This window comes from Lagopus leucura, unplaced genomic scaffold, assembly GCF_019238085.1.
Source record: "Lagopus leucura isolate 7727_CA_CO unplaced genomic scaffold, USGS_WTPT01 Super-Scaffold_100001, whole genome shotgun sequence".
Classification (NCBI taxonomy): Eukaryota; Metazoa; Chordata; class Aves; order Galliformes; family Phasianidae; genus Lagopus; species Lagopus leucura.
This window is the reverse complement of record NW_024962262.1, coordinates 97,971,031-97,994,237: the sequence shown is the minus strand read 5'-3', so window position 1 is coordinate 97,994,237 and position 23,207 is coordinate 97,971,031. Positions and strand designations below refer to the sequence as shown.

General features: G+C 45.4%; 1 protein-coding gene across 2 annotated transcripts; it reads right to left on the bottom strand.

The window, feature by feature from the left end:
- Positions 1 to 583: 583 nt before the first annotated feature.
- On the bottom strand, positions 584 to 11,974 carry UPK1B (uroplakin 1B). 2 transcript variants are annotated; one of them, XM_042867315.1, is made up of 8 exons: positions 11,873 to 11,974; positions 6,789 to 6,876; positions 6,076 to 6,276; positions 4,497 to 4,571; positions 3,623 to 3,745; positions 3,152 to 3,331; positions 1,685 to 1,768; positions 584 to 1,066 (listed from the first exon to the last, which is right to left on the bottom strand). In XM_042867315.1, the coding sequence occupies exons 2-8, from the start codon at positions 6,855 to 6,857 to the stop codon at positions 1,016 to 1,018; spliced, it is 783 nt and encodes a 260-aa protein (XP_042723249.1). In that variant the 5' UTR covers positions 6,858 to 6,876; positions 11,873 to 11,974; the 3' UTR covers positions 584 to 1,015. The 2 variants fall into 2 exon arrangements, with proteins under 2 accessions (XP_042723249.1, XP_042723250.1); XM_042867316.1 differs by lacking the exon at positions 11,873 to 11,974 and adding an exon at positions 11,186 to 11,362.
- Positions 11,975 to 23,207: the final 11,233 nt, after the last annotated feature.

The following is a 23,207-nucleotide window of genomic DNA, read 5'->3' as shown; positions in this document are numbered from 1 at the left end:
CACTCGGAAAGACACCAGATCAGCCTGTGCCGAAGTGAACCGCAGTTGAACTGACTGGATTTGGTTTGGAGAGCACCCTGTTGGCATTTTTCACAAGATTTTTGCCTTTTTTTTTTTTTGCTGCCTGGCCTGCCTGATCTGGGGATGTGGGGTGGGGAGTGCAAGGAGGACATGAGCACATCCATGTAGACAGCAGGGTGATTGAGGGGTGTGGGACAGCCCCTGCCACAAAGCCAGCTGGAGCACAGGACCCCTTGTATTCTGCACATATTCTAGTGAAATCCTGTGTGAAGCACGTGCAGATTTTGATGGAGTTGCTCGTGGAATTTTTCATGGTCTGGCACTTCTGAAGGTAGAGAAGAAGCAGTAGTTTCACAGGGAGGTGGGTTTGAACACGGGCAGCACATTGCAGAGGAGTGAGCTAGTCTTTCATTGAGCTTGGCTAGCAGTAGACTTTTCATCTGTGATATGTCTTTGCTGCTGACACATTTAAACTCTTAGAAAATCTTCCTTACTTTAAGGCAAGGAGTGATGGATACCAGGAACAGAAGTTGAAAGATAAAATATATTAGAGAGTTCTGCAGTCTTCTCCCTTGCTGCACCCGCCTTTATTGGTCACAGGAGGTTACAGCTTTATTCAGGCAGTTCTTGCCAGAACCTATAGCATTGTGATTTACTTTCAGCCTAGTTTTAGAGAGGGACTTTTCTGGAGCAACTATAGATGGACATTTTCCTCTGTGATGCTATCACAGAACAAATCAGATTGTGTCTTAGCTCCAAGGATTTCTCACACAGCAAAATAAAGGTTTTACCTCAGCCAGGAGACATTTAGACAGCAGAAGAAGGGACAAGAAGTGTGTGACATTAGTGTGTCATGTTTTCTGAGGGGCTAAAGCAATATGGGAGAGATGGAGGGAAAGCTTCAGGTCCCCAGTGGCACAAGGTGAATGGAGCAGGAGATGAGTGAATGCAGTTTCAAAGAATGCTTCATGGTAAGGCTGAGGATGTTGAGCCTTCAGTATGCAATTCTGCTCCAGTAGAACATGGTTCCGAGGAGGACGCAGAACTGAAAAGACAAGACTAGTGAGTTTCTCTTGTCCTCATTCCTTCCCCACACCTCTCCCCCCAGTCCCATGTAATCCTACTGATAGGAGAGAACAACAGAAATACTTGATAAGCAAAGTTCATTCAGGAACAGGGAGCCTAAAGCTTTTTTATCTGCACAGAAACTTCACAGCGCAGAAAGATGTGTGCAGACATAACTGTTTGACCAGATCACTCAGCTCACTGGGGATTATCTGTCACGAAACTGCTGAACCCTAAGTATTTGAAACACTTCTGCAAAGTCTTCAAACTAGAAATGGAATTATCTCTCACGATCACAGTTTAGATGTTCCAATACCCTCTGAAAACAAGAATCTGCAAGCTGTTTGTTATGCTGTGTTACTGAGATTGCAGCAGGACACTGCAGGCCTGAAGGCCATCTAGCTCCTTCAGCGTGGTAGCCAGGGATGACGGGAAACATTAGCATGTAATCCTGCTAGTGGAGCAGGCTACAAGCATGCTGGTGAGAAATAAATATCATCTTTAGATATTTTTCAGCCCTGTCATCCTCCTCCACCCAGGTGGGTGTGGAAGAGTAAGGAAAGAGAAGAGGAAATAAAAACAAAAAGTAAGTACTCACAGTCCAGCAGAGGATGGCAAAACCAAACCAGGCAACACCCCAGGCTTGCCTGTTCAGTGGCCCAGAAATAGCATCGTAACAACCCTGTAAGGCAACCATGCATGAATCAACACAAGCTTTGAGCTTCTGTTCCTCAGTTACAAGCCCATCCATCTCCAAGAGAGAGTAAAGTGGCATGATCCTCTCCTATTGTTATTTGAGTAATTCAAAAAGACAGGCCAGAACTACACTGATTATTGACAACTTGCAGATAACCTGCATGTTTCTAACTGCAGATACAAAGCAGACCCATCTTAAATACTTCAAGGACAATTTTCCACTTGCTGAACACAAAGACAGTCAACATAGAGCTGGACTCCTGAATCCAAAAGGTATAGGCAAGTTTGGAAACCTGAACATCTTCTGGAAGTTCTTGTTAGTGCAGAACTTCATGCTCATGACCCAGCAATCAGTCTGAACAGGAAAAGCTGGTTAACTGTAAAGTTCAGCAAGTGATGTGCTCAGTAAATGGATCTCACTGTAGGAAGCACTTCTCTGAGATGCCCTACTATTCATTTCCTGGGGCACAATGCCAGAGGATAACCCTTCTTCTTCTCTTGCCATCTGCTCTCCATTACTTTTGACAGCTGCCTAGAGGAGGAGAACTGCTGTCTTGCTCACTCATGTATGCACTCATCTTTGGGCAGTGTTTGATTTAGCTGGTGACCACCTGCGTGTATGAGGTACTGCTTCATATCGGTAGCAGTGGAATAATTTTCTTCCAATTCACACATTGTTAAGTGTGGTCTCCTCACCTTGAGAAAGGCATTAAGGCACTGAAGTGTGTCCAGAGTACGTCAACAGAGCTGTGGGGGTCCTGGAGCACAAGTGTTATGGGGAGTGGCTGAGGGAACTGGGATTGTTCAGTCTGGAGAAGAGGAGGCTCGGAGGAGACCTCATTGTTCTCTACAATTCCCTGATAGGAGGTGGTGGTGAGGTTTGGATTGGCCCCTTCTCCTGGGTAACAGTGATAGGACAAGAGAGAATGGTTGCAAGTTGAACCTGGGGAGATTCAGGTTGAATATTAGGAAACATTTCTTCTCAGAAAGAGTGGTGAGGCATTGGTACAGGCTAGCCCAGGGAAGTGGTGGAGTCACTGTCCCTGGAGGTGTTGAAGGACTATGTAGATGTGGCACTGAGGGACATGGCTTAGTGGCCATGGTGGAGATAGATTGGCAGTTGGACTTGATAATTTTAGAGGTCTTTTCCATTTGATTATGTGACTATTCCTAATAGTCAGAAAAGCCTTTACCACAATCTGTGCTGTATTCTACATAGTCAGGAACCTACAAGCACTGCTGCTTCTTCAGAAAACTTTTGGACACCTGTAGCTTACAGTAAAGCAGGAAGGCTATTCCCTATTTCCTTTCCATCCAGCAAGGCACTTTAGACTAACACGTTAACTGGAAAAAACAGAGAAAATCTTACGTTGCTGTTATAGAAGCCGGGGACCCCAAGCTTGCAGCCATCAAGATTGATGGGTTCACCTCGGTTGTCCATGACACAGCAGTTGTGTGGCCAAGGATAGTCGGCGTCGTTGTGCGTCACGCGAAAAGCAGATGTGTAGTCCTGCCAGTCCGAGGGCCCATTCACCCCGCAGCACTGGTTCTGTGGGGTGAGAGAAGGAAACTTCATGGGCCAAGGTCACAGCCCTGCACAATGCTGGCCCCTACATATGGTTAGGCATTAACCACAGATTTATGGGAGAGATTTTTGAAGTGCTTGCCTTTGCCAGCCTGCCGTCTGATAAACAAGCAAAATGGGGAATGTGTCAGGAGTTTGTCTAAGGTTCAAGGCAGATGCTATCCTTTTTATTACTGAGTGGGTCTGAGGAGGATTTGAAATTCCAGAGCTGCAGAGCATTTAGAAATTAGTGATAGTATTCAGTGTTATTATTACCTGAAGCATGAGATTATCCCATGTCTGTGTGACCCCTTCGGTCATCCATTTGTCATTGTTATTGTCTGCATCTGATTTCAGATACCTCTCCAGCATTTGCTTCAGGAAGAGGTTTGGAGTAAGCTGCAGGAGAAAACAAATAAACAACAGCAACAACAACAAAAAAAAAAACTATCAGAAAAGAGTGAAGGAACTACGTAAATAAGTGGCCATGCAAAGCAAATATGTGGGTGAATTTGCTTGCTTCAGTATCCAGCTAGAGAACTGGAATGCTGTTCCCCCCACCACTCCCAGTTTTACACAGAGGAGGCTAAAGAGCAAGATATTAGGGGCAGGAGCAAGAAAGACACAGAGAACGACTCTTAAGCTTGTCCTTCCAGATGTCAGATCAAAGGAGAAGTGCAGAAGCCATGGGTTACATTTGATATTGCTTGGAGCTGAAGAGCCTCCAGGTCATTTTCCCCACCAATACCTGCAATAACCCATGTCATCTTTCCCTCACTAGGAACACTGCCTGTTGTGATGCTGAAGGTTTGTATGAGAGATTAATCAGCCTCTAGCTGAAAGACTAAGTGCTGCATTGATGATTCAGCAAACCTGCACTTTTATTTCCTTAGCTGCAAGGTTATAAACATTTTGGAGCATCAAAAATAGCAAAACTCTCTTCAGAACAACAAAGATAATTCCTTCATTAGAATGAATGTTGGATACTTTCCTTGTGGGGTCTTACTCTAACTCAGCAGCAGTCCTTTGAACTTACATTGTACCACCCACCACACAGGCCATTTACTCCACTAAACAGGAAACAGCATGCCGTAAAACTGCAACATATTCCAATGCAGTTGCATGAAGATATGAGAAAGGCAATACTCACAAAGTCTCGGTGAGTTGCTGCCGTGATGCAAGAAGCCATTTCAAATGCATAAGTGATCAGCATCAAAATAATATACTGTTGGAGAGAGAGAGTAGAGTCAGCTATGGGAGAAAAAATTAAGCAGTTTATTCCCATTCTGTATTTTTCAAGTTTAAGCCCCACACCCTGTTCAAGCCAAAAGAAACTGAGCTGCATCAGTGTCCCCAGTCTTCTCTGTTCCTCTGAACATTCATGTAGTCCTTATCTGTGCTCATTTCAGTTTGCAATCTTATTTCCTGAAGGTGTACAACCAGAATTGTAATCCATCTCACAGACATAATATCATCAGAAACTTGTCGAATGGCATTAATCCTACTCTATCTTCATGGATGATACTTTGCTCAATATGCACAAGATGAACATCAGCCATTTTCTTTGCTGCATCTTATTGGCAAGTTATTACTCTGTTTGCAAGCTGGAAGCTTCTCAGCAAGAAGCTAGTCAATCCTAGCGGGAGAGACTGTACTTCAGGGAAAGAGAAGGTGCAATTTAATGTGTTGTTCAGATCCTCCTGACTCATGCTTTGTAAGGAAAGGACCTTCATGAAAACTGATTCTCAAGAGCACCACTCACAGTTTGTTTCACTGCTTCTCTTCCCTTCTCAACGCAATCCCTTTCAGTCTTTTCTGTATTCCCTGTGCAATTCTCATGCCTCCATTTTTCCTCTTACACTTCAAAATGTTTTTCCCAGATTCAAGGCATTTGTTTTCTTCTTTCAGTAGCTTCTGCCCTGTACTACAGCCTTGGGTTTCAGTCAAGACATCAACATTTAGAGTTAAGGAAATTCTCTTCCATCACTTGTTACTGGTGAATTTTCTGGCACGAGAGCTCAGATCTCTGTCTCCTCTTTAAAACAGACACCCTGCCACCCTACATTAAGCCAAGATAGAGCTGACTGCAGAGTTTTCAACTCTACCCTCCCTTAATGTGCACACCAATTAATTTGAACTACTGTCAACCTAAGTTGAGGACTGAGTAAGAAATTGTAGAGGTTTGTTTGCACCTTAACATTGTTTTTGGTGTATTCAAAGCTATCTATCCTCATCCCTGTAATTTCTGTTTGCTTGCTGATGCAAAATGTCAGCTGCACCCATTTTTGGTACACTAACACATACTAATGCCTTGTAAAGAAGTCATTACTTATCAGCTCCTAAACTAAATGGTACATGACAGCTGAAAGGCAGTGTGAAGAAACTAGAATCTAAACCACATCCCAGGTTCATCTGATTGCACAAGTGCTTCTGCAGGGCTTCAGAGCCAGGTCAGGGTCAGGACACACGGTTTAAACCTTCATTGTGGTTACTGTCATTGTGGTTATTGCTATTAATTCCCCCACCCGAGTTTCAGAGCTTCTCACGCATGTGTCCTCACAGATATCACCTTGTGGGAGAACACAGCCAGAGACAAGAAGAACCTTTGGCTTCTCTTCACCAATAAAAGCTGTCTTTACTCGATCGGTAAATACCAAGACAAACAGGGCAAATAAGCCAATATTTTTTAAGTTTGGCAGGAATCAACGGGCAAACATTGCTACACTTACCACCAGTAGCAAAGTCTTGTTGGATTTTATGACTCCAATGATGCCGAGGATAGACAGAGCGAGGAGTGCAAAGCCAACAAAGATACCGATCCAGGCCGCAGCATAGATGTCATCATTTTCTGTGGCTTCCAGCAGAGGGTAGAGGCCATGGGGATCTGACACAAAGAAGATGCATTCTGCTGTCAGGGCAATACCGCACATCTGAGGAGCACAAATTAGGGAAAACTATTAAACTGAGGGAAAGAACGGAGTCGTGAAAAGAAGATTGCATTCATTCTATTCAGCCTCCTGCCAGCAGGAGCTCCTCAACTCCTCCTGTGCCCAACTCTGCAACCCCTTTTATTATCCTTAACACAAGAACTGCAAGCAAAACTCACCCAGCCTGGACCTCAGAAGTCAGGCCTGGAACTTGAGAATGTTAAGAATAAAATTAACACGAACTTTCCTGTCACTATATGGAAGGAGTTGGCTGGAAAGATGTTGGTCAGCAGCAAGGGCTGTTCCTCTAGAGACAAGCTGGTCTGGTGGATCAACCCCTGCCATTCCTTCCCAACTGACCTGCCAGAACAGCTCTCCTTTATCCCTTGCCTAATGCTACATTGCTCTTTTTACTGGTGGTCTTCACCTGTGAAAAGGGATTTCTTGGCTAGGAAGCGTTAAGAAGTGTCACACTGTAAGGAAGCTGCCACCCATCCACGTCCCACTTCACTTACCCCAATGACCACATTCCCCAGGATTAATAGACCCTGACAGATGCGTATGCCATTGTCAGTTTTTGCCATCTTTAGATCTTCATGCAACCTGAGAAAAATCAAAGACAGTCGTCAGTTAGACCAGTACAATAGGCTTCATTTAGAAACAGAAATTACCCATGAAGAGAGGATAGACAGAATCCATCTGTCTGTACTCCTCCCACTCCTTGCTTCATGGTAGTTTTAAAGGAAAAACCTCCTGAGGCATGAAGCTAATAACTGAAATGCTCTCTGATAGTTGAGCTACGCAAGAGTGGGATGACTGTACACAGACAGTTGCTTCAACTCACTTTTGGCTTGTTTTTTCTGTGACACACCGGTACCCATGCAGACCCCTAGCACAAGCACAGCTCATGGTGACACATTTCCATCTGGCTGGAATCAACGGCTACTGGGATGAACACCAAATGAGTTCAGTTTCCTCACCTCACCTCTCCTTCAGAGAAGCCAGATTTATTCCAGGGCACATCACACATCTTATTGGCCATTCCCTTTTGGCCAGCACTAGCATGGAACCAAATATAACCATAGAGATAGAGCTGTATCCCACACACATACTTATGGCTCAGGGCTTGCCATCACTTACTAAGGATATTTCCCTCTTCCCCCCCCCTGCCGAGAACTGAAGCTGGGGCTCCCATTCCTTCCCAATCAGGTATGAGGGACAGAGCTGCTTAGGCTGCAGCTGGCTTGTGGGAGATGGGCCAAGTAGCATTCCCATCAAATTCCTGAGAACATTATATCCTGCAGGCTGGGCCCAGGCACTCCACCTTAAAATCAGTTCCCTCCAGGGAGAGCGGCATAAAGGATTATTCTGAGGTGTGAGACCTCTTGGAGAAATGAGCCCAAATTCCAGAGCCAATGAAGCCCTTCTTTCAAAGGGACAGAGCATGTGTGCGCGTGGCAAGGAAGAACTCCAATCCTGAGATAGCTGCATGTGTTGTGTCATTAAGAAAATGCAGGCAATAAAAGAAAGGCTGAAGCGGGCCCCGCTTGAGCAGGCAAAAGGCAAAAAAGCTTGACTTTCCCGCTGGAGTACCTGCACTTGGGACCCCTCTTCCTGGGGCTACCAGCTCTGAGATGCTTCAAATAAACTTTTGAAAAAAGTAGAGCAGACATCAGTAGCTGCTAATGAACCATGAGAAGTTGAAAAAAGCCAGAATTTCCTATCACCATTTCTGCAGCAGTTTGAGGTTTTGGCATGGAGAGACCTCCAATGCTTTTACCACTACACAAGCAGCAGCAGAGCACATAGGTATTTTTCCAGGATAGCACAAGTGACAATTATTTCCCAGATAAGAAGCCATTTTTACTCCCAGCCAGGTGGTTGGAGGCTGGCCCAATACATCTAAAGCTGCATGATGCTGTATTTGAATGTGGATGGCAGGCTGCCAAACTTGCCCTATTTATTACTAGCCAATATGTCCAGGAGTCACACACAATGCCTTGCTGGTCAGAATCATAGAATCATCAAGTTTGGAAGGACCATCATGATCAGATCATCATGTCCAATTATCAACCCATCACCATCGTGCACACTAACCATGTCTCTCAGTGCCACATCTACGTGATTCTTGAACACCTCCAGGGGCAGCGACCACCATCTCCCTGGGCAGCCTGTGCCGCTGCCTCACCAATACTCAGATCTGGGCTGGGCAATGCTTGGCCACGTGTTCTCCAGATCCTGACAAACGTGTGACAAGCACTTGTCCTCTACATACCTGAAAGCTGTAGAGGCTACAGCCTAAATCCTTGCTCACAGTCCAGAGACTTTAGAGAAGCCTTTAGTTATTGCTGACTAAGGGTCATCGCAAGTCAGGGGGCAGTCCAAAAAGCAACGATATCTCCTTGATCTGAACACAGGTGCACAAATTCTATCATATGAAAAACTGGGTCTGCTCCAGCTGCCATGCAGAGAGCTGGGTTCTGTGTCATGTTGCATCATTCCACCTGTGATTAACAAAGCCACAATCCTTTCCTTAGCATTACAGAAATTTCTTTCTCCTACCTTTCTCTCTTACAGGAACCCCTGCATTGTAACAACAGCACTGAGACCAAAAGGATGCCAGACCTGGCTTGCTCTTGGCTTTGCTCTTGGCACAGCTCAGTCTTTTTTTTTTATCATTAATATGGAGACTCTTGCACATGGACTCCCCACCCAACCCACATGCTTCCCAGAATTTCCCTTTCTTGTAACCAGGACTTGACTTGCTCTTGCCTCTCCTTGAGCAGGTATTACTGTAGACAAAACAGTCTGAGAAAGAGGGCTTGATCTGAAAGCCTCTGTGGGGCTGGTTACGTAAAACAATGCACAGAGAACAGGAAATGGAAAAAGGGCAGAAGAGCCTTTATCATGGACCTAAAAACGAGCAGTGCAATGGAAATCCCTCTTCCACTCCCTTCAGATGGACCCGTATAATCGGGATGCAGGGCTGGGGAGGGGCTCCAAGGTCATCACAACAGCTGGATCTGATGACAGCTGAGAGCCAACCCTCCAACACACCCCAGAAAAGAAGCTGCAGGAGATGTAGGCCTTCCCCACCCCTTACGCCTCAGAGGTAAGCCGCATTAAGCCAAAGCACTTAGGGCAGGTGCACGAATACTGAGGCACAAAACCAACCTCTGGGTTTGCCTCACACAGAGGCATGACTCACAGCCACCCACCCAGAGTGACACAGGGAGGCAGTCCCTCCCCAGGCACCAGCAGCTTGTGCCTGAGGACAGAAATAATTTTGGAAGTAGGGAAGCCTTCTGTGTGGGCTGGTTAAGGTTAGTTTACAGCCCAAACAGTTTCCTGGGGCTGCAGGCAGATGTTACTTCCATGGCCTGAGAGCTTTCTCGATTTCTCCTCCCTTCTTCCACTCACAGTGGCTTGCAGCAGGTTGTGGGGGCCAAAAAGCAAGCTCCTTTCTGCAAAGGCTGGCTCCTGCCCCTAAGTTAAAGATGACCAACACTATACAGGGTCACTACTGGCACCAGTGCCTTGATTCAGGGGCGATTCAGTCTTTGGTGTGTCCCTAACGCCCATTGGTCCGATTGAACTTCTGAAGCCTCTGCATCCTATTTTTACAGGTTGAAACAGGATTTCAATAGCCTTACAGATGAACGTCACTTGCTTTCGTTTGCTCTCACTCCATTTATAGCCAAAAACGCCAATGAATAGAAATTGGCTTGGCACTTGGCACTGCCTCATGCAGAAGCAGGCTGTGTTCTGATTGCCTTGTGTTTTGTGCCAGCTGTGGTGGAATCACAAAAGTCCAGCCAACGGACGTCCAAAAACACACCTGTAAGCATCATGGGTTTCTCCAAAGTGACAGCACTCACCCCAGCACTTGTGAAGCATGAGGTACTGCCCTCCCTTCCACCAGACGTATACAGTCTCCCTCCTTGAAGATACCCAAAACCTATCTGGACATGGTCCTGTACAGCCTAATTTGGGTGGAGGAGACTTTCAGAGATCCCTTCCAGGCTCTACCATGCTGTGATCAACTCTGCTCTACATATCCCTCTCCCTAAGATCTGTGGAGGCCTTCATCACCACTGCTTTGCTATCAGTGGGAGGCCATAGGGAGGACATCTTACTCCCTCCACAGGCCGCAGTTGGGGTACTCAAGCTGTTGCCCACCATCACGAGCATGGCGGTACAGGGGCTGGGACAGATTGGTACATCTGGAGAGCAGCACGAGGAGAGATGGCTGGGCTCAGCCGAGCTGTGCCTCACCCCCTGCTCCCACCCCACGTTTCAGCATGCCTGTGCATAGCATGGCATTCTTCTCCTCTGGTGTAAGGAAGCGCAGACAAGGGGCCCATTTGTGCAATTCCCCATGGGCTCTGCAGCCTTCAGATGCCTCAGTGGAAAGGCTCAGAGCCATGTAAGCGCAACCAAACAAACACGGCCTTTCAGCAACTGAAGCCTCAGCCTTGCCCATGGGCCCTGCCCTGCCCTTCACCCCATCCAGCCACCTCTCCTCCTATCCCTCGGGCTTGCCTGCGCCCAAGGAACAGACTGTCCCTACAAGCACGATAAGTGACAGGATGCCAGGGGAGGGAATTTGGCAAGGTGAAGCTGCTGGCTGTACTGGTGCCACGGGACAAGACTCCCCCGGTCAAGTCACAAACCCCAAGCACAGACCCCAAACACAGGCCCCTTTCACAACTCCACACCACAGTGAGCTTCCATGCAGCAGGACTTGAGTAAACAAAATCCATTGTTATTGTTGTTAATGCAATTAAATAACTTATCAATGAATTCTTGGACCCTGCTGCATAGAGGCAGATGGTTGAGGGTGTTGGTTGGCCATCTATTTATCCTGAGGCGAACACCTCCAGCACACATACTCTCCTCTGTCATCGCCCACCTGCCAGCAGCACACAGTCAGCCCAGGCAAAGAGCAGTGTGGTCACCAGGCTCCAACCATGTTGAGAAAGGGAAGAACCAGCCGGTCATTTTACACTACTGGGGGAGAAATGTAAACCAAAAACATAGCTCAGCATCAAGCAGGGGTCAGAGACTAATTAAGTTTCCTTTGGAGAGAGATTGCTATGAAACAAAGCCTCTGTGTACAGAGAGGCGGCTGGTAAATCATCAGGCATAATTACCTCAGATATAGAGCTGGGAGGCAGTTTTTTCCTCTCTCCCTCATTAGTTCAGCAGAACCAAAACAAGAGATATTTTTTCTTGCCTTTCCTATTTTCATAAGTGAGGGGGATTTGTCTTTCTCAACAGTGACTTTTTTTGATACTCAAATATGTTGGCAACAGATCTAATTTTCCCATTCCCTCCTCCCAAGTCTTTAGGAGAAAAAAAACAAAAATAAACAAATTAAAACAGCCATACAGAAAGCAGAGTTTGCAGTAGAAGAAAAAAAGCAACTCTTAACAATCTTAGGCAGTTAACCTTATCCAGGTAGCAGCCTCCCTCATACTAAACACAGCCCAGAGGCTCAAATAGAAATCATTTAACATAAAAACCTCTTTTTCTTGTAACAGATGCTTTTTGCTTCTTTGTCTGCAGAGGAAGACAGTGACCGAAGCCAGGTACTCACCCTTCTCTGTTGGCAATGCAGAAAACCAGACCCACCTGTCTGGCTGTCGAATTCCCCAAGAAGCCCCTTTCCCCCTCCTGGGCTGGTCTTTAAGGAGCCTGGGTTGCTGGAGGAGAGTGCTGTGTGATTGGTAGGGTGCCCATCACATGAGGAACAGTTTTTTTTTTCTAGACAAACCTGTTCCCCAGTTCTTGTGGGACCAGAGGGTGTCTCTGTGATTCTTAGATTGTATCGGAATGCTGTTGTGCCAAAAACAGAAAGCTTAAAGAATTTCACTCATTGTACTCTCAAAAAGGTGGATAAGTGACTCACTGCTATGAGATACTTGAGCTTTAAAGAGGATAGGCAAATTTGAAGGGTGTAAATCTAAATATTAGCATTGCTGAACTGCTGTTCGAACAGAGTGTAAAAAGAATGCATGGATGAGAAAAGAGAGAAATTAATATTAGTGTTCATTTAATTGCGTTGCATGGGAAAAACTTGAAAATACAGTAGTTTGGGTTGGAACCACTGTGGTGTTCTTTATCTTGGGAATTTTTTAGAAACAAGGTGTAGGTATTGGCTGCTGTGTAAGACAGAGTGGATAGCTAGAAAAGTGGAACAACTGTTGCATTGCCTTGAGTCCAATGGTTTTTTAACTCATTCAATCTTACGTTAAGCACTGTAATAGGCTCTCCAGGGAGGTGGTTGAGTCACCATCCCTGCATGTGTTTAAAAACCATTTGGATGTGGTGCTCAGGGACATGATTTCGTGGAGGGTTGTTAGAGTTAAGGTAGTTTGGTTAGGGTGTGGTCGGACTCGATGGTCTTTAAAGTCTTTTCCAACCAGAGTGATTCTACGATTCTATGATTATGAAGATTGAGCAAAATCAAGGACATACATATGTACTTATCTGCCTGTGATTAACCGGGACTGAGGCTGAGAAACAGCAGAAAAGGCACTTCTCTCAACTTTCTCACACATTCCAGTCCAAGTGTGCAAAAAATAAGCATTCCCATTACTGGAGCCTTGAGCTACAGCTACTTGTGGTTGTTGTTCTTCATTTGTGATGCAAAACCCAACTGAGTAGTGAGCTTGGGATGGGTGATGGAAACATCACGTTCTTAGAGTCCATCATGAATCAAAAACAAACAGCAAAAGACATGTACACTTTGTAGCCATTCTTGGAAATGTCTTCTGGGAAATTAGTGATAACTGCAATAGCTCCAATGTTTTACAGGTCCCCACAGTACCGAGGAACAGCCAAAGAGGTCCTGCCAAAGAGAGATCCAGGATGGATACATCTCATGAGATTTCACCCTGAGGAACAGGCCATGTTTTTGGCCTTTCCTGCACAAGTAAGGCATCCCAATGGTTGGCAAAAGAAGATCCAGCTGTTGCAGCCAGTCTGATCTGGTAGATGGGGACAAGAAATGTGCTGGTTTGGATAATTAAGAATAGGGATATATATTTGCCTAGACCTGAATAACTCAGAGCCAGCTGCTCATTATTTGTGCTTCCAGCAACATGCATGAAAGTCCAGCTTGGTTTGGCACTCTTGGGGGGACTGTACATTTCACACTAATGGTGGGTTTCTGTTTGTGGGTTTTTGTAGTAGGTTTTTTTCTTTAACTGTGTTTTGTCAGAGGCAAGCTACGAAATTGCATGCATATGTGCTCACAGCAGAGGGTCAGAGTGAGACATGGCCTGAGAAAGATGTGTGTTGGGGCTGACAAACCATGCAGTGGGAACCCAGAGTACTCTGTGGGGTGCCTGCAACTGCTTCAGCCTCCCCTGTAGATGTACATCTGCGCTGGTAACTTTAGATGAGAGTGTGCCAACACATTCGTATAGCTAGATCCATACATTTGTGAAAATTGTTGTATTTGCAAACTCTAGAGGCTCAGAAATGTTCCTCCCCACACAAAGCATCAGCATGTAGAAAACCACAAGTGCATGTAGTTTCCACACACATCTACACAGAGATCCACATATATGCACACCTCTGCTGCCTGTAGATTAGAAGCAGAATACTGGGCTGAGTGTGAAGACACTGCAATTCAGGGTTTCACTTGCAAGACAACTGGAGGTGGAAAATGACATTCCTTGGGAGAATTATCACTATGACCATGTGCTTATTGAGACAGGGCAATGTGAGAATGTGCCTGTCACCAAGTGTGCCTCAGTTTTTTGCTCAGATTTGGCATGGGAGGGATGCTGGAGAATGTCTGAAGAAAGAACAAAGCTTATGATAAATGCTGATGAGATGCTGTGGGCCATTCCAATGGGCTGACCTTGCTCCTAACTCCTAATACCATCTCATCTTCCTGTACCTTTTAAATGTCTTCTCTTCATAACATACAAATAATGATTTGGGACTGAGAGAGTGTGAGAAGGGAGGGACTTTAAGAACAAGGAAGTGGTGGCCAAACCATTGAGGTACCGGGAGTCACTCCTGTGCCTGCCTCATGCCATCATCATGAAGAAAGCACTCTGTGCACTGATGCATTGCAGAGGTGATGCCCGTGGGCTGAGAGCTGCTGCCTTTCCCCTCAGAGCCACATATCCTTGTTGCAGTGACCTCCCACCCAGCGTGCCTCCATCAGCGGCCCTATCCTTGCTCTGTGTCACCCGGCTTTGCTCTCACATTCCCAGGAGGTCTGTGAACAGCTGCTTCCCATTCTGCACTCCAACCTTCTTTCCTCCACCAGACTGGGAGCTGAGGCTTGCTGTGGCCACTCGAACCCTTCCCATGTTGTGGCTGTGTGCCAGGTTCTCCCTGGAGGAGCAGGGAATTCCTCCTGCTGCCTCTGTGTGGGGGGTGACTCTGCAGGGGACAGATGTCTGCTAGCTCCTCGGATCTGCAGTTGGACTCCTGCCTCTGCATCCCTGTTGGGCCGTGGCTCTTGCTGCAGCTGTTTCCCCCTTTCTGCAAGGTTTTGCCCTTTTTCTGATACTTCTTTTACCTTTCAGCCTCAAGAGAGAGGGATAATTCAGGGGTGCTGGGGATAAATAAGTGAGCACCACCTACGGAGATCAGGGGAGAACAACTCTATCCCAGAAAATGTTTACCAAACAGTGCTGAGTGTGGGGAGACAAATGGCATACCACCAGCAACAACCCAGGGCTAATTATAGTGGGACAGGATAAACCACCGGGCTTCTGGGCTGGCCGCTCCATCCAAGCCTGAAAACATACAGAGTGAAAAGCAGAACTGTACGTATATATTTAGTGTAATGTGGAATGCAGTAAGTAATTTCTTTCTAAAACCTCAGATACCTTAGTTAAGAGTGCTACAGAAAAGCCAGATACTGACACCTTTGTGATGCTGGTAATCCTGGTGTTTTGCATTTGGCAGTGCATAATCCACCCATGAATATGGCACTGCACTCCTCATTCCTAAGAAGAACGCTCTTGATGTCTGGGGTTTCTTAATATTTTTGTGAAGGTGGGAGTTACACCTTATTTTTCTAATTTTATATGGTAGAGTTTTATTTGTGGTGCACGGTTCATTTCATACACATACTTATGATACATGGTTTATTTCAGTGTCATGAGGACTTGCAATTTTTGTTGGTTGCATGGACTCCAAGCTACTGGAATCACGTGACGATTGCATGAAAATCTGTACTTTCAGCTTTTCAAAAGATCTCTTCTTCTTCTGACAAGTGAGCAAGCAGAAAGGCCAAACAGGTTGGACGAGGCTGCTCAGTCTGGGAAAGAACTGGGTTCAAGCTAGGAGCTGCCCCCCCCCAGGGAATTTTGCATCACAGCTGATTTCAGCTCCTCAGTAGTCTTGGCTAAAATACGTAGAGAAATGGTGGGTATTTCTAAAGGCTGATCTCTGCTGATTGCTGCTACTATTGGAAAAGAAAGTCCTGAGGGTGCCTTCCTGCACACACTGCTAGAGATTTGGGCTCTGAATCTCTTCTAATGAAGTCTCTTTTACTCTGTTCACTATGAAGGAGACTGATAGGAGAGCCTTATCACAGTCTTGAGGCTAATTTCTGCAAAGGAAAACCCAGACAGAAATATCTACATCTTAGATCTGCTCCTGTCACCTAGGTCTTTCAGGCACTTAGAGGTCCTTTTTTGGTACATGCTGAGATAAAACAAGCATGGAGGAGACTGGGGAAGCTCTGGGATCAAGCCCTGCCCTGGGCTTGTCCCACCAGCCAGTTTCTGCTGTTGTGGCAGGACACCAAGCCCTGACAGAGCAGTGTTCTCCAGCCAACACCCTTGATGGTGTAAAAGGGTAAGTAAATGGGACATGAATCTCCAGAATCTCATCTTTAGCCTCCTGTGGAGGGTTTGCCTATCTGAGCATTTATCCAAGCAGCAAGAAAACAGCAGTGGATATGGCTCTGCTCTCCTCCTGGCATGAGGGATGACCTAGGTGGGCTATGGTCCTTGGAAGCATGGTGGCTGTGAAGCATAAATAAATCATCAGAGAAAGTTCTGGACCCTGCTGATGGCTTTAAAAATCATAAAAGAGGAAAAAAATGAGTACTGTAGATCTGGGAAAGCCTTGGAAAGTATACAGCACACTACTGCTATCTGGGGGCTCACAAACAGTGGCAGGAAGTACTTCTCATCCTACAGCTGCACCATTTCTAACCTCTCAGCTCATATGCTGAAGGGCAGCACAAAATTTGCAAGTGAGCCAACTCTCTTCAGTCTGCTAGAGTGAAAGCACTCTATAGGGAGTAGATTTTTATAAGGTGCAATCTCCCTTTTCCTTGCTGATGTCCTTGCATTCCCACAGATGAAGTCTACCTCTTTCTTGTACGGGACCATTGCTTTACCATTTCCTTCAGCATTAATACTCACTCTCTTCCCCAGATACCATTTACCTTTCCTCTCAGGTGGCTGAGTTGATGGACATGAAATTCAAGCAAATGTTTTTTATTTCACTTCACTTTGAAGATTGCTGTTTTTGCTGCAGACCTGGAGAATGATTTGTGTGCACTTAGTTGCTTTTTGTAACTTTGCTAGTTGATCTGATAAAAGCTATTACTCCTGTCCTCAAGCGCTGTCCTATCTGAGTCTCAGGAAGAGTTTAAAGGTGTTTTAAATGGGTAGTTTTCCCCATGGTTAGAATATGCTCACAGACTAAAATGGCCAAGAGAGGAGAAAATCTAGGGTGGGCTAGCCCACTACTGTTTGAGGAGCCTGGCAAGGGAAGGGTCACAGAAGGACAGAAATCTCAGCAAACTTGGACAGAAGATTACCTGGGATCTTGCAGAATGTAGAGTGGGAGAAAAGACTTTTGAGAAGACAGAAGTTTCCTGATTATGCTTTAGATAGCTCCATTAAAAGGCTGGCAATGTCCAGGGAAAATTAGCTAGAAAGTGCTTCTATCTTGCTCTTGGTTGTGAATTTGTAGGTGAGTCTGGTGTTGATATATGTACTAACGTGGTCCCAGATCCTGAATGACCTTGGCAGTGTGATGAACTTTTGATTCTAATGTTTCAGTTGTATTTCATCTAACAGACTGGGAACAAGCTGTTCTGTCTAGACCTGATGACTTCACTGCTGTTGCTGATGATTAAAAATATATCCTTCAAAATACCTTGTCTGTCAGCAGTAGAAAGAGGAACTCTTATTTGGAGATCTTTACTGCTTGTTTGCATGGGGCCAATGAAATTTCTTCACATTAACTGTTCCAGTTCATTACTGAAAAGCGTGTGGGATACTTCATTTCTCCCAAATCCATCCTCTTTGCCTCCTCAGCATTGGCTGCTTCTGATTTGGCCGTAATAGCTGGCAGTGGAGCACTGCCATCTACATATGATTGTCTGTCACTGTCCTGTTCCCAATATACTTGCTGTAAGCCACATGCTGTAAGCCTGTGTCTATCTGATTTTTCTCAGCATCTCTACCATCCACCCTGCTGTAGGGCTGGAGCACCCAAGAGGAAGAGGGAAGACTGTCAAGTCAATTTGCATTGCAGTGCAACTGTAGGGACACAGGAGATTAGCAGAGGGGTGTTGGGTGGTGCAGTGCTTGGGAGCTCTGGGCTGGAAATAAATAGTGCATGTGACTCGGATGAGTTTATAGTGCTCCAAAGCACTTGCCTGGACAAGGGTGTGGTTGGCATCCGATTGCTTTGACAGAACTGTAGGTACTATCCTAAACACTTCCTGTGAAACTATTTTAAGGTTTCAGTAAGTAGCTGGAAACTTTCCTGAGAAGACTGCAAGACTCAGATCCTGCCACAGAATCACAGAATCATAGAATCCTTAGAGTTGGAAGGGACCATTAAAGGTCATCTAGTCCAACTCCCCTGATAGAAACAGGAACATCTGTAGCTAAATCACGCTGCTCAGAGCCCAGTCCACCTTGACCTTGAACGTCTCCAGAGATGGGGCATCCACCATCTCTCTGGGCAACCTGTTTCAGTGCCCCATTACCCTCAATGAAAAAGACTTTTTCCTTATATCCAACCTGAATGTACCCTCTTTTAGTTTGAAACCATTTCTTCTTGTCCTGTCACCACAGACCCTGCTAAAGACTTTCTCATAGCTCCCCTTTAGCTACTTGAAAGGCTGCTACCAGATCCCCTCGGAGCCTTCTCTTCCGTCTGAACAGCCCCAGTTCTTTCAGTTTGTCCTTGTAGGATAGATGTTCCATCCCTTGGATCAGTTTTGTGGCCCTCCTCTGGATGCACTCCAACATGTCCATGTCTCTCCTGTCCTGAGGACTCCACATCTGGACGCAATATTTCAGGTGAGGTCTCACCAGCACAGAGTAGAGAGACAGGATCACCTCCCTCAAACTGCTGGCCACGCTTCTTTTGATGCAGCCCAGGATATGGTTGGCCTTCTGGGCTACAAGGGCACATTACTGGCTCGTGTCCAGCTCCCCATCCATAGTACTTCCAAGTCCTTTTTGGCAGGGCTATGCTCAATCCTTTCATCCCCTAGCTTGTGTTGGTAGTGGGAGTTTCCTCAACCCGGATGTGAGACGTTGCACTTGACTTTGTTGAACCTCATGAGGTTCTTCTGGGCCCACTGCTCAAGCCTGTCTAGGTCTCTCTGAATGGCATCCTGTCCCTCAGGCACGTCCACTATGCCACATAGGTTGGTGTCATCTGCAAAGTTGCTAAGGGTACACACTCAACCCCACTGTAAATGTCATTGATGAAGATATTAAAAATAATCAGTTCCAGCACCAACACCTGGGAAACATCACTCATCACAGATCTCCATTCAGCCACTGAGCCATTGACCACCACTCTCTGTACTTGATTCTGCAGCCAGTTCTTCATCCATCAAACAATCCACCCATCAAATTCATATCTTTCCAATTTGGAGAGAAGGATGCTGTGGGGTACCGTGTCGAAGGCCTTACTGCAGTTCAGATAGATGACATCAGTGTCTCTTCCTTTGTCCATTGATGCAGTGACACCATCATAGAAGGCCAGTAGGTTGGTCAAGCAGGACTTGCTCTTGGTGAAGCCATGTTTTTTCTCCTGTACCACCTCCCTGTCTTCCACATATCTTAGCATAGCTTCTAGGAGGATGTGTTACATGATCTTTCCTGGCACAGAGGTGAGACTGACTGGTAGTTTCCTGGGTCATCCTTTTTACCCTTTTGAAAAATGGACATGATGTCGTCTTTTTACCAATCACCAGGGATTTCACCTGACTGCCATGACTCTTTAAATATCATCTAGAGTGTTCTAGCAACTACATCAACCAATTCCCTCAGGACTCTGGGATACATCCCGTCAGGACTCACAGACTTGGGGATGTTCAGGTTCCTCAGGTGGTCACAAACCTGATCTTCTCTCACAGCAGGGGGGGCGTTGCTTTCTCAATCCCTTCTTTCCAAATAAATTGTTCGAGGGCTGTGTGATGAGTAGTTATCAGAGAAGACTGAGGCAAAAAAATTAAGTGCCTCAGCCTTCTCCTTGTCTGTTGTTACCAGCTTGCCTGTGTCACTCACTAGTGGGGGTATTCCCTCTTGAATGTTTCTTTTCTAGTTGAGGTACCTGTAGAAACCTTTCTTGTTCTTGGCACCCCTGGCCAAGTTTATTTCAAACTGAGCCGTGGCTTTCCTGACTCCATCCCTACACGGCCTAGCAGCTTCCTTATACTCTTGCCATGGTATCTGTCCCTGCTTCCACTGCCTGTGAATTTTCTTCTTACTCGCTGGTTTGATTGGCAGGTCCCGCTTCAGCCATGCTGGTCTCTTGCCTTCTTTTCCTGACTTGCTACACCTAGGGATGGAGAGCTCTCATGCTCTGAGGAAGGCTTCCTTAAATATATATGCACTTTTGTCCATGAGGACGGTTTCCCATGGGGTTTTGTTGACTCACTCCCTGAAGAGTTGGAAATTAGCTTTCCTAAAATTTAGCACCCTAATTTTACATTTTGACTGTCTCATATACCTCAGGAGCGTGAACTCCACCATAGCATGATTGCTACAACCCAGGCAGCCATAGGCTTTCGACTTGTTCATTACTACTCTTTAGGGACGGCTCTTCACATTCTATTCCTTTCCTGATACAGATGGCAATGCACCTGCCCCTTGTTCCTTGCCTGTCCCTTCTGAACACCTTGTAGCCATTGACAGCCACACGCACACGGAATTTGACCCAATGAACCCATTACCTAGCTAACCACAACTTGGGTTTTAGTTTCAGGTGGGAGATAGATGGAGGCGTACTTTGGGCCATCAAGCTCTTTTGCATGGACTTTTTCTGCCTTGCTTGTAGCTCCTGCCGGCCGTACCTTGAATTAGTCTCGGAAGGGCTCTAGCGAAGGCTCAGCCGGTCTGTGCTGCCCTCTCATGGGCACACTTAGGAAAGGTTAAATTTCATCCGATTTTAGCACCGTTTGTCACTCCTGATTTCTGAAAAGCCTGAAAGGTTTGTGAACAACTTCTAAGAGGGTTGTGAAATGTAACTATGAAAACTAATTCTATTTACAGTTGTGTTGGACTCCTCCCAGCTCTTACCTTTCTAAGGAGCTCTGCTTTTCATTTGGAAACATTCAGATATCTAATAGGGAAAAAAAGGGAGCTGTTGCTCTAGAGAACAGCTGGAACTTCTCCCATTTACACTTTCATCCATCCTGTCAAACATCTATTGATGTATATGATGCCATGGTCAAGGAGTGTCTCAGGAGGGCTCAGTTGTGCTACTACAGATTCAAACCATAGGCAGAGTTGCTACATGTTGACACAGGGCCAAAAGCTGGATTCCCTGATGGACAGAGTTCTCATTGCATTCAATACTATGGAGTTTCAGCAAACTGTTGACACTTCCTTTCCTTGGATCTCCTTGCAAAGAGGCAGGATATTATGCTAGACCCAAGGGGATACTTGAACAATAGGTGGATAGAGTAGGCATCTTTTTGCTCTTCACAGGGACTCCTGTTGTTTGTGGTTTGTGTATATAGGTACATATATTGTTTATATAACTTTGAGTCTGTTTTAAAAACCAGTGACTCTCTGATCACTCACTCACCTGCACTTTAATATAGCCTTCTCCCTAATGTCTACTCACCTGCTCAAACACCAATGCCTCCTCAAGGTGGGAACAATTTTTCTTCAGTGGCTGGTGTGTTTTCCCCATTAACAAACAATTGTGCTATCCCATATGCATCTTTATTCATCTCTACTTCCTGTTTTATAGTTGAAGAGAAGCTGAGAGAAGGGAAGCAGGAAGGACAGAGTTCACCTCTTGTTCTTACAAACTATCTAGCCCTCAACTGGATCTCAGCTCTTAACTCTTCGGAAGATTCTCTAGGTATTGAACCAGGTGATTCCAAATAAGACATTTCCAATAAAGGCTTGTCAGTTTATAGAGAAGTTTTCACAAGCAAGTGTAAGCTGGTCGTTGCACTCCCTTAGCTACATTATCTACATTTTCACTCCTGCAAACTGTACTAGTACCTGCCCACCATTGAAAGACTGGCTCTATGCAGAACTGTGTTTCTCCGTCTCTCACCACTCTAATCACTGGCAATGAAGAAGAGTTTAATTTTGGTCTCAGAGTAGGTAACAACACACACGAAAAAAAGCAAGTGAGCCCCTCTTATAGTGTTTGTTCCTTCCATGGTATTACACCACTGCAATTAATGAAGTTATATCAGAAGTTTCTCCCATCTTCTGCACTGGGAATCATTGAATGGAATGGGTTGGAAGAGACCTCAAAGATAATCTAGTTCCAAACCCTGTGCCCTAGGCAAGAAATACAGGAAAGCTCACTCTAGACTTCATATGCCATGGAGATGCCCTTCTTAATGCCTCTAGGCATCTAGTTCTGTGGTAAAGAAGGCTGACATCTTCCCACCCAAGAAAGGAGTTGCATGGGGAATTGGGGTGATGGCCTCAAGGAAAGAAGGAAGAGCCACTCTGTTCGTTTGCACTTGGCATTTCTAGAACAGACTAAATACTGCAGTGTCTGTGTTCTCTGATCTTGAATTATGTGTACAGAAACCTCCTGGGGTTGTTTTGCCTTTTACTGTTCTGGAGTGACATTCCAGCTCACAGAATCACAGAATCACAGAATCACAGAATCACCCGGGTTGGAAGGGACCTCAAGGATCATGTAGTTCAACCCCTCTGCCTAGCAGGGCCACCAAACATACACATTCAGATCAGGTTGTGTATGTTCACCACTTTTCCCCAAGAGAGAATGATAAGTGTCTCTTCCTCCAACCCACATCACCTCAACAAGTCAAATTCTCCCTTTTCATTTGTTGAAATATAGTCCAAAACTTCTGATGAAGTTGCTACATTAATGCTGCCAATGAAGATAGTTCCAAAAAATCAACGCAGTCATAAATACTAAAGTCTGACTTTAACAGAACGTTTCTTCTTTTTCTTCTGCATTTCTTCTGGCTGTAAGAACAGTCAGGAGAAACTTTCCCTTGAATACAACCTGAAGGCATTTCAGACAGGGTTAGGTCAGTTCCCTGGTGTATTCCCATTCTAAGCTCTTACAAATTCCCTCGTCTTCAGCTTGAGTTCTCCCCTAATCCAAGCTCTTTATTAGACTTCATGCAGAGGTTAATTTCTTCCATTTTAGACATGCAGGCTCGGAATAGTTGCTGCTGAGTATTTTAAGTTTCACATGATTGTGAAACTTCAAAATCAGTGGCATTAAACTAACTTAAAATTGGTGTTACGTAGATGTGATTCATATCCAGTGAGTCACAAAGGAATGTCTCAGCTATCTGTAAGTGGCAGACCATTGAAGAGCTACCCTTCCTGTGCACTTCAGCTAAGAAGCAGAATAGAGACTGTGTGAACATTTCAAAGGATTTTTAATCAGCAGTTACAAGATTTTTAATATCTTCTTTTTTTTTTACTTGGCAAGAGACAGTATACTGGCAACATACT

Excerpts from the sequence above, each read along its gene's own strand:
- UPK1B (XM_042867315.1), bottom strand. The coding sequence starts at position 6,857 with ATGGCAAAAACTGACAATGGCATACGCATCTGTCAGGGTCTATTAATC. Across the intron at positions 3,746-4,496 it reads CAGCAACTCACCGAGACTTT|CTTACTCCAAACCTCTTCCT; the intron begins GTGAGTATTGCC and ends TTTCTCCTGCAG. Across the intron at positions 1,067-1,684 it reads TTGCCATCCTCTGCTGGACT|TTCTGCGTCCTCCTCGGAAC; the intron begins GTGAGTACTTAC and ends TTGTCTTTTCAG.